At 40.1% G+C, this 10,919-nt stretch overlaps 1 protein-coding gene across 1 annotated transcript; it reads left to right on the top strand.

Annotated features, from left to right (window-relative positions):
• Positions 1-8,409, top strand: LOC115009935 (uncharacterized). Its single transcript, XM_029434260.1, has 5 exons — positions 1-644; positions 3,062-3,238; positions 4,545-4,754; positions 6,363-6,576; positions 7,072-8,409. Exons 1-5 carry the CDS (start codon positions 159-161, stop codon positions 7,248-7,250), a joined length of 1,266 nt encoding a protein of 421 aa, XP_029290120.1. The 5' UTR covers positions 1-158; the 3' UTR covers positions 7,251-8,409.
• The last annotated feature ends 2,510 nt before the right edge of the window (positions 8,410-10,919 follow it).

Raw genomic sequence — 10,919 nt, 5'->3', positions numbered from 1 at the left:
CTTGCAGCGTCTCGGATGGTTTGGTTTGGATGTGTGCATGGATGTAAAGCCTGCTCCTCTCTTTCAGTGAATGCATAGATGATGATAGATCGTTCGGCTAATTGATACAGGAGGATACAGCTGCTGGCACACATTACAGTGTAATTCCTGCTCGCGGTATGGACGGGTTGCAGGCGGAAAATCCTGGAGTTGGCGGCATCCGGGGAAACGCGGAGGAGAGGTATCGCGCTCTAGCCTATGACACTGCTCTGAGCACTTTGGTGGCAGTGGCCGTGTATGTGGTGGTGAAAGTGAGCCTGGACGGCATCAGACAGTGGCGGGCCAGCATCTCTGTGCTCATCGTGGGTTCGGGACCTGTGGGGCTGACGGCCGCGCTGGTCGCTGTCCGCTCCGGTAAGGTGCTGAAACTGACCGTGCTAGATGAGAGGTACCGGACTGCCCTGCTCTGCCGACCCCAGCAGATCGCTCTGGATCCCTGGAGTGTGAAGTTTCTGCTGGGACTCGGGGTGGACTTTGATAACATGGAGGGATGTTGGCACAACGAGCATTTCTTCACCAGGATAGGCGTGTTTCAGGAGTACCTGCTGAGCATCCTGGAGCAGAAGAAACAGAAGGTGGACGTCAAGGTGCTGCTGGGAACCAAGGTATAGCCTCCTCATGGATTTCAACTCACAGTTTGGCAAATCATTATCAATCAGTCTGGCACCTCAAGGCCTTTATCAGTCTATAATAACAGGTAGGGCTTTATACTAAAAAATAATCCTCATGTGCTACTCTCGCAACTAGGCTTTAAATCCTATGTTATACAACTTCAATTTCCTCTCTCATGCAATTTTATTAATAATACATAGAGCCCTGGTCCGGAAATAATGTGTGATGACTTTGTAGAGAGGAGAGATACTGTAGACTTCAAGTCTCACACTACCTCATTTTGTAATGACTGTCAAAACCTGATCCTCCCGAAGTGGCAGCGGTTAAAGAAAACAGGCTGGTGTGTGCCTCCAGTTTAGCAGGGGTCTATCAACAGTGATGGTGACGGAGACCTCCATTCATATGTCCAATCAGAAGCCCCTGGAGATGGCTGCTGTCTAATACTGTAGCTCACTCCTTCCTTTTATGACATTTATAGAGCCTTTTCACGCTCTCAACATGAGCCAGTTTCACCATAAAGTACCCTGAAACATAGGACATATTTTGTAAATGCAGCAGATGTCATCCTTATATTTGACTTTCTGTAGATCCCTTTCCTCATTTACACCAGACATACTGTGATATACTATTCTACAATTCTCCCAAAGCTACTCATACCACAACATTGTATATTGTCAGACTGAAAATGGGCTCATCAGTTAAAATAACCTCTTATGTAATCTGACCTCAAACCTGAGGAGAATCCTCGCTACAGTTTTTAGGCCAGTGGAAAGGAAAACACAGAATATATTAAACAAATTAAAATCCAAACACATTATATCATCAAAATAAAATGGATTTTAAAATGTAATCCTATTTGGATTGTAAAGGATTTAATTTTATACTAGAGATTTGTTGAGGGTATCCCCAAGCCAAATGCATATTCAGTGAAATGTTACTGTGTCCTGGCACCTTGCCACAAATTGTGATTAATGCATTATGATAAAATCACAAATGTTATACCTGTTTTATTAAAACAATTATCTTTTTATTTGTATAGCCCTCGCTGTGGCCTTCATAACACCCACACCAAGAGAAAAATAACATGAGAACCAAACCTCCCAGCCAGACCTCAACTTAGGATAAAGAAATAACCTACTAACACAAAAACCTCAGAGGGGAGAAGCGGCAAACAATTATAAAATGTTTAATGCATATTTGTGTCATTGCTGAAAACCAGAGACAATACTTTACTACTGGTTCGTGTCACTGTGGGTGTTGTGACACTAGAAAAACATAGCTATCTCAGTGCTACACCTGTGTGTTGCTCCTCTTCCCTGGCTCTGACCAGCAGCTTCTTACCTCCTCAGCTCCAATGTCATTCCTGTTAGCTGCTGCTGTCCTCCCTGCTATCCAGTGACTCACCAACCTTTGGACGATGGAAGACAAGGTCAAGAGGGTCTTTGCTCACAACAAACTCCAGTTTCATTTAGAGTCACTGTCAATTTGCAATTTCCTCTTGATAATACATGACATTGTGTTTGATGCATTTTATTCACCCTCCTAGCAGTGGTTCAAAGGTCAGAGAAGGCAAAAGGGGTCTTTTAAATGCCCTGTTCTCTGTAGTCTAACTGGATTTAACATAGACCTCTAAGGTTCTGAACCATTATAGTCCCTGTCAGTCTTTCTCTAACTGGGTTTGTCCTGCTCTGTCTCCTCTTCTGCACAGGCAAGTACCTAGTGTTTAACTGAGGGGCAGCGATGCATACACCGGCATAATAATAAATCTCTCTGAGAGATGCACTGTTGCCAAGACAAGCACAACCTCTGGAGCCCATTTTAATGGCTTGTAATGGTATTAATATATTGTAACTAATAGACACTTTAGAAGTATCAGCAGTAAAAAAAAAAACAATGAGCTATAGAGTTGAAACAATTAATCAAATAGACAATAGATTTATCTTTTGGAAACTAGTTTCTTACATCAAAAATGTCAAACACCTGGTTCAAGCTTCTCACTTTTGAGGATTTGCTGCTTTTCTTGCTGCTAACTAACTAAGTATACTATCTTTCTGCTGTTTGTCCTCTGCAGATAAATCAATAAGTCAAATAATCACTAGGTACAGCCCTAACCTGTAAAAAAGCCTTTCAATGTGCTGTTGGTCTAACTAATAACTATAATACATGATATTGCATATTCTATGTAATGTTCAATGTTTTGCAAGTAAACCGTCATTTTGTAAAATACTTACAAACTGCAGCCACAACTGAAAAATATAGTATTTATGCTTCAGCACAGTAAATGTGCTGTGTTACTCCCCTCTCTGTTAATAGAGTTAAAAAAAAGCAATGGAAATGTAAATTCAACTGTAATATCCAATAAGCAGTTTTTTTTATTTTCTCCTTTTTTGTTTGTCTCCTGTTGTTTCAGTTTACAGAGGAATATCTGCGACGTATCCCTCGGAATGAGTGGCCACGAGTGATTGTGGTGGCTGATGGGTCGTGTGGCGACTCCTGCTCGGTGCTGGGCATCAGCTCTGACTACACTGTGGAGACCTGCCATGCCTATGGAGCTAATGCAACTATAGAGAGACCAGACCAGAGGCAGGTCAGGACACACACACACACACAGACATACACACACACACGCACACGCACGCACGCACGCACACACAGACAATCTCTATACACGTACATAAACATACACTAATGAATGCATTAACTCATGTGCACACACTGAGACAGTAACCAACAGGTTGCTGTTTGGGTAAAGAATGATGGCAGTAGAAACAGGATATTGCAGGATATTACTGTGAATGTGACTTTATTTGTCCTCATAAAGCTGAGTTGAGCAAACAGTGATGTGGACCTGCCAATAGCTGCTGAACACAATATCTGACTCTCATATAAACAGTCAGATTATAGTAGACGGTTGGATCTTGTCAGCATCAACACCGGCCCTATTTTGATTTACTCATTGAATTTGATAAGAGCAGCTGTTGTTCGGATGGAGGCAGGTGAAGGCGACGATAACGCTGGTGATTCATTTTGCCCCCCTGGCCAGACTCATAAGCTGTTCCCTGCCAGGTGAATATGATCAAATATAAATATAAAAACATCCGCTGCAATGTTTTTCACATAGTGTGCCAAAGGTCATTCCACATTTTATAAGCAGATGGTTCCTTGAATGATGACTTAGTGACCAAGAGCCCCAGAAAAGACTGAACAGAAAAATAAAGAACACTTTCACAGAGTAAAATCAGAACAGTTGCTCTTATGAGTATAAACAGTGACAATCTGTACAAAAGAGAGGATTAGTTTGGAGAAACAGGTGTGAGGTGAAAAGCTTCCAGGCCAATTTTGTCTAATATCTGGACACACGCATAATGTCCCCTGCTATTTTATGCCCCCATAACCATTCAGATCACATCCTCTTTAGTGGCTGTGTGGCTACCTTCTATTGGCTCCTTTTCTCCCTGGCTGTTTCCTGTAGTGATTGAATTTACCTCTCAGGATATGACCTACTCGTCCCCCCCCCATCACTCCCATCCCTTCCCAGTCACCTCTCTGTTCCCTCGCTATCTCCCTTGGTTGTGCTAAATACTGTTTCATCCCACTTGGCTGGTTTATGTCATTGAAAAAAAAAAATGGATAAATTCTGGCTTGAGAGAAAATGGGGAATCATTACTAGATTGAAATGCTAAATAAAAATCAAGCTATTCTTAATCTCCACTCAAATGACTACAGCCCCACAGACAGGCAGACATGCTATATGAGTACTGTTCTATGTCTTCTCACCACATACACATCATAGGGTGCATGTATGTTGAGAATTAGATTTTCTAAACTGATATGTTGTTGATGTCCAATGACGATATCAAATATGACGTTAATCTCACTGCTCTTAACTTCAGGTACCCACTCCTGAGATCCGTGCCCACAGCCTCTATTTCGACCTGTCCGCTTACGGAATGGAGGCCCTCCGAGAGCACAGAAATCCCACGGCCAAACCTGGCTTCCACCTGAAGATCTATGGCACGTTCAGAAACCGCTACATGGCCCTCGTCTGCCACGCCTCTGACACCAAGATGGTTCGCTTCCTCCGGCACACGGCCAACTCCTCTGTGAGACTCTTGTCAAACTGAGCTTTGTTTACTACATGTTGTTGTTGATAAAGACTCCAAATCTGAAGTATATGCAGCGGTTTTTCCATGTTAACGCAAGAGAAAGACAGATAATAATAACTCCTTATTCCTCACCTATCATTCAGCAAATGGTCTTTGACTGCCCTATCGTGGGAGTCCATTAGTGTCTGTATGTGGGTTTGTGTTTGCGTGGGTGTGTGAGTGTTGAAGTCTGTGTATGTATTTAAGTCTGAGTGTGTCTAAGGCAAAGAGAGCATGAGATGGAGAAATGGGGAAAGAGGGGGAGGAGAAGGTAAACCTCACCAGTGTGTTTGTGTCTGGCGGCCATCTGTAACCTGCTGTTACACATCAGTGAACAAATGGAGAGCAGGATTTTTTTCTTCCTGTGCTCAACAACAGGCTGTGGATGCATTTATAACCGCAGTCTGTGTGTTATTTAAATTCTCATGTTTCATGTCATGTCTGGTCATGTGAAGCCTGTTGCCACAGCGTGTAGTACACACAGGTGCGTAGCAAGACCATCCTCGGAGGGCTTGTTGCTATGTGGGTGGCCATTCAGATGCACAGTTACTTAGTAACAGATGACTGTGCAAGTGTGGGTCGAAGAAGAGCAGAGTTTAGCAGAGAACGAGCGACAGAAGCGTAGAGAGCGAGAGAGGCTTGCCATTCAATACCCACAATTACTGTAGAATTGATGAGAAGGCACACGGTGTTTATGCATCAACATAAAGAGTCACAGTTTCTTAGGTACAGATAGAAGAAACGATTGAAATAAGGCTGCCATTAATGATTATTTTCATTATTGATTAATCTGAAAATTATTTTCTTGATTATTTGATTAATTGCATTGCTTATGAAATTTCCAAAAATTGTACAAAGAAATGCATATCCTTCAGATTAACTTGTTTTTCCAAACAACAGTTCAAAGATATGCAGTAATTTGACAAAGAAAAGCTTTGTTTGCTTGTAAAATGACTGAAATACTTAATTTGATGATCACAATAGGTAATACATTTAAATAAATAAATTAAATAGTACATTTTCTGTCAATCAACAAATTGAGTACTTAACTAATTGTTAACGCTGAGGTTTGAATCAGTCATGATGCATCTTTTCATTCATCCTATCCCAGTATTAATATACAACTTTATGTGTAAAGTGACCAACTGCTCTATATCATCAGTGCTCAATAAGCATGCTTCCAGTGACATGTCCAAAAAGATTTCCTCATGAACTATGCATATTTTGGTTGTAATCTCATGCATTTTTACACACCATTAAATTATTACAGCTGCAGTTATTCCCTGAATTACATGGGAAGGCTTTATTCACCACCCTGATGGTTCTTTCTTCTTTTACACTAACAAAACTAAAAGCACACACTGAAGTCAGGAAAACATTGGTGCTTACAGTTCCACTGAGGCAGCATGATGAAGAATAGGATATACGATAGGGTGGTCAACAGAGCCTTCATGTATGTGTAAATGTAATAGTGTTCATAAGTAAGTGACTTTACAAGAAGACAAGGTTAAAAAATGTGGACCTTTAATTATGCTGCGAATAACATGTCTCTGTTTTGCCACTCAGATCATGAAGAACATTTTCCACCAGTCCTTCAATGTCTATAAGACGGACATAGAGCCTCGTCTCAACGACGTGACGCTCCACCACATGCAGTGCAGCCGTCGTCTTTTTGAGATTCAGTTGTCACACAGACGCATCAGCGCTGCCTACATAGAGGGGGACAATGTGGCTGTCACTGTAGAAGGGGAGGCAGCACGCGTCCTCAACTTCGACACAGGTACACATGTCTATAAAACACTAGTTACTGCACTGCTGAGAACAGGATGGGATCTTTGCCCTAAAACCCAGCACAAGATTCCAATATGTAATGCATCATATTTTCTGTCCTCAAAGTATTGCTGAAGGTGAGGCATAACATCAAGCTGAACCGAGAGCCTTCTGAATAAATGAGACAGAGTGAGAAAGAACAAGATGGAAATAAAAACAGATGCAAGAATATTTTTCATGCGTTCAGTGTGTGACTCATTACTGCACTCAGTGGCCTTTCAGCAGACGCATTTCTGGTTTTGTCTTCATGCTGCTCTATGTTTATTCATGTGCCACTGATTTCTTTTCATTGAAGCCATAAGGCTACAGTTTAGTATTTGTCTGTAAAATGAAGAACAGTGCACTTCTTATCATGAATATTTCAATAATGAAATGTTATTTGTATGAGTGGTATTTATGTTTTCCCCTTCCTTTCCTCTCCACCATCCTCCTCTTCATCCTCCAGGTTGTGGGGTGAATCTTGGCATGCGGGGTCTGGAGTCAATGGGGACGTTCATTTACCGGACAGCCACCGCTGTGGACCAGAATGATATTCTAGAGGCACTGTCGGCTAAGATGAAGCACTCCAGACAGATGGCTGAGACCTTCAAGCAGACAGGCCTGGCTCAATCAATGTATGAATAAAACACGAGGACGACCTGGTGAATGCACAATGCCACCTAGTGGTGGATTATTTGTGTGTACAGTATATGTTTACAATGAATCATGAGTCGGATGCTGAAATGGACCACTAATGGTTACATACTGAATGGAGCGAGTGTGAGCAGTCACAAGATGGATAATGGATGTAAACATGAGAGACCATAAGTCTTTGTGACATACAATGAGCGGATCTATGGATGGAGCGAGAATAGTCAAGGACACATTTGGTACAATTTGCAGGTTGCAAAGCTTGTGAATACAGCAAACTGTGGCGGAAAGAGAGATAATATGATCTTTTACTGTTGCAATGACACATTTCACTCTTTATGAGAATGTAGTGGAAAGAAATCTAGCCCTAAGAGATTAGGAGTAGTTGGACTAAATGAAAATTCAGTGATCCTTGTCATTTTCATCACTGTAATCTTCTCCTTTTATTAGAGAAAATATTGTCTTGATTTCCAAAATCTAGCCAATTGTGCATTCTGGACATCAATGGTGCTAGAGGAAATGAAACTGTGCCGTAGCATCATCAGCCAGAACTGAATAATGTGTAATACGGTTATTGTCCATGAATGAACAGAGGAACACACATCAGGTGAAGTCCAAAGTGTTATTATGAAGCCTTTTGTCTTCATGGTTGTTCGATACAGTGGTGATAATTGTGGTGATGATGTTCTAAAGTATTTGCTAGAGTGGCCTTTGTTTGTGTGGAGACTTTTTAGTGTATTTCAAAAGGGTACTGCAACCATACTATGGGCCAACGGTCATATCACAATTTCATTTTTACTGGTGTCACATTTTCACTCTCCTTTTTATATTGTGATCCAAAAGTATCATCACAAAAACTATGACTACTAAAAGTATATTATTTCAGATTAATGACAGTATGCTGATAATATTGTCCTAATTCTTTTGAAGTGCCAATAAAGATGCTGATTTGGCAAGAGTGATATGGATAGTCTTTACATGAAACCCTTAATTTAATAAATAGTAAAAGCAACCTAAATGTAGTTGCTTGTCAGTGCTCTTACAAATTGTGTTAATGTAAATATATAATAGTATACTACAATGACAGCCTCAAACACAGACTTATCTGTTCTGTCAGTATCTAAATACTCTGGAAGTATCAACATTTCTTACAAACTGCCTTGTGAAAAACTAACACTGTCTTCATAGTGTGAGCTGCACACTATGAAGACAGTGTTAGCACATTGTTGCCGTAATGGCTGATATGAGGCAGTACTGTCCTCTAGTGGTGCAACCTGTCAGTTGCAACACCTCTCACTCCTGTTTGTATAAGAAGGATGATTCATTTGGTATTTATTGTATGATTTGAGCAATCCCTCAAAGATTGCTGAAATGATTGCTATAGTAAAGTTCACAGGTCACCAATGGAACTGGCAGGACACACTATCTCTCTCTTTGGAGGCTTTATTAATACAACGATTGGGAAACTTAAATGTTGTTTGTGAAACCCTTATTTTATTTTCATTTTCTTTCCAGCACAATAACTCCTCTCCTCTCCTCTCCTCCTGTGTCCTGTTGTTATTCCAAGCCTGCCCTACATCTTTTAGATTCTTTTCGTTTCATGTTGTTATATGAAATGAATGAAGCAATTTTTACTTCCAGAAAATGATAACATGAGCACATATTTGAGAATAATTTGTATTAGGCTGACATTAAGAGTAAGTTTCACACAATAAAACAATAATATAATAGTACAATATGTTTACAATAACATCAAATTAAGCTTAATTAGAACTTTTTCATTGGATGATGTCAAACTTTATAAAAATGATGATGACTTAAATAGAGCTGCTCTAAAATATCTGTTTGAATCACTGCTGTGATTCTTCATTTTGGGCATTTTAGTGAAGCAAAGTATGCTGTAGGCTATTATTAAAATTAATACAACATACCCATTGGTGTAGGTCTACTTGTGTAGCCTACTTTCTTTAGTATTTTTAAATTCAGTCATTTTACTTTTACTGAAGTACTTTTATCTCAAGAGGCCTGCTGTAGCTTACTTCACTACATTTCAAATGGCATCATCAAAGGTTGCATCTTCCTTAACTAATCACTGATTTACTGCACCGCAGTGCCACAAATCAAACACATCTCACACGCATCCATGTTACGTGCCCGACAGGTGCATGCCGGGTCTGGCCAACATGCTAATTGATAAAATGATCTTCCAGAGGTGACTTCTACGTTCACTGAGGAACTTTTTCCTTCAGTGAGGTTTTGCTGTTTGCGACAATAATCCCTCTCACAGGTTTAAGTTCAGAGCCTCATTCAACTGTTGAAAACTTTGAAGAGCGCAGTGGCACAGAGAGGCTGAGTGGGCTGCTTATAATGCTTTGACGATGAACGAGAAGAAGAGTTGAAACTACAGCAAATCGTGAAGGACATTCAGACAGGTGAGTAGCCTACAGCAACATATAGCAAAACCTATGATGGATATTGGTTTAAAGCAGAACGTCAGCACAGTTGTGTGCCTTTGTACACTTTGTTGTGCAACTGCAGCTCTTTTTTACTGTTTGTGTGCTTGTGGCTGCAATCGCTGTGACATATAATTGTAAATATCTCTGTGTTGTCTGCCTTGGTTATTGGTGTTTTATTCTGCTGTGAATTCTACAAGAAATGGAATATTATTTAAATGAGTAGGCTGGTCTAGAAATAGGCTGGGCTAAGTGTTGCACCCGCCGCAGTGTCCATAGCTGTTTATATTTATTGTCGGTCGTTCTTTGTTTAATTGTCTGAGTTATGTCCTCCTTTCAGGTCATGTATTTGATATTCAGTTCTAGCCTATGGACAGGCTGCAAAGTGTTGTCTAGAGAAAAGGAATATTGGTTTGGACATCAGAGCGCTGTAATGTATACATGTATACATAAGCCTAAGCTGACATGTTAATGCACTTCATTTTCTTTTGCTAAAATGTGTTATTTGCTAAAAATAGTATATAATAATAGTAGTATAATAATATACCTATTATATAACATCATCATTAAATACATTACTTGCTTTACTCTGCTCCACCCTTCTTTCAATTTGTTGTATTTATGCAATAGACCTAACTGTCACTCAGAGTCCATTTTAACTGACCTCCTTTTAATTTTAAGTACATTTTTTATTTGTACATCATTTTATTTGTAAATTAATTAAATTACTTGAGTAAAATGTATTTAAAGTACCAGAACTTTTGAGTGAAATATTCTAGCATGCTTTCCATCCCTGCACATACCCCCACACATAATGTACATACTGCTAACATCTAGAAATCATCTCAGCTAGTGATTGAAAATGTGGGTCCAAATTTATAAGCTCAAAACTAAAAAGCTCTAAATAAAAAGCTTGGTCTCATATTCAAATGTCTGTGAGTAAAAATAATTTCAAATAGAATAAAATAATTCCGATCGCTTGTATCTCAATTTGTTTTGCCTGTAACTGCAGACAAACATAGGTGAGAGACAGTGACCTGCTGAGATCTATTAAACTGCTCCGTGCCAATCCTTCATACCCTCCGGCCTAACAGACAATTTAAGTCTCTCCCTCCCAAAGCCGTTTGCTTTGTCTAATTAAAAACATTCATCCGCTAGCTGTGCCCTCCAAGGTCAATAGTCTGGACCTCTGAACCGGCCCCTGCTGTAG

The sequence above is a fragment of the Cottoperca gobio genome, chromosome 6 (genome assembly GCF_900634415.1).
Source record: "Cottoperca gobio chromosome 6, fCotGob3.1, whole genome shotgun sequence".
Taxonomy (NCBI): Eukaryota; Metazoa; Chordata; class Actinopteri; order Perciformes; family Bovichtidae; genus Cottoperca; species Cottoperca gobio.
This window is presented reverse-complemented; position numbering and strand designations above follow the sequence as displayed.

Coding starts and splice junctions, on each gene's coding strand:
- LOC115009935 (XM_029434260.1), top strand. CDS start 159: ATGGACGGGTTGCAGGCGGAAAATCCTGGAGTTGGCGGCATCCGGGGA. Junction 645..3,061: donor AGGTGCTGCTGGGAACCAAG/GTATAGCCTCCT, acceptor CTGTTGTTTCAG/TTTACAGAGGAATATCTGCG. Junction 6,577..7,071: donor CGTCCTCAACTTCGACACAG/GTACACATGTCT, acceptor TTCATCCTCCAG/GTTGTGGGGTGAATCTTGGC.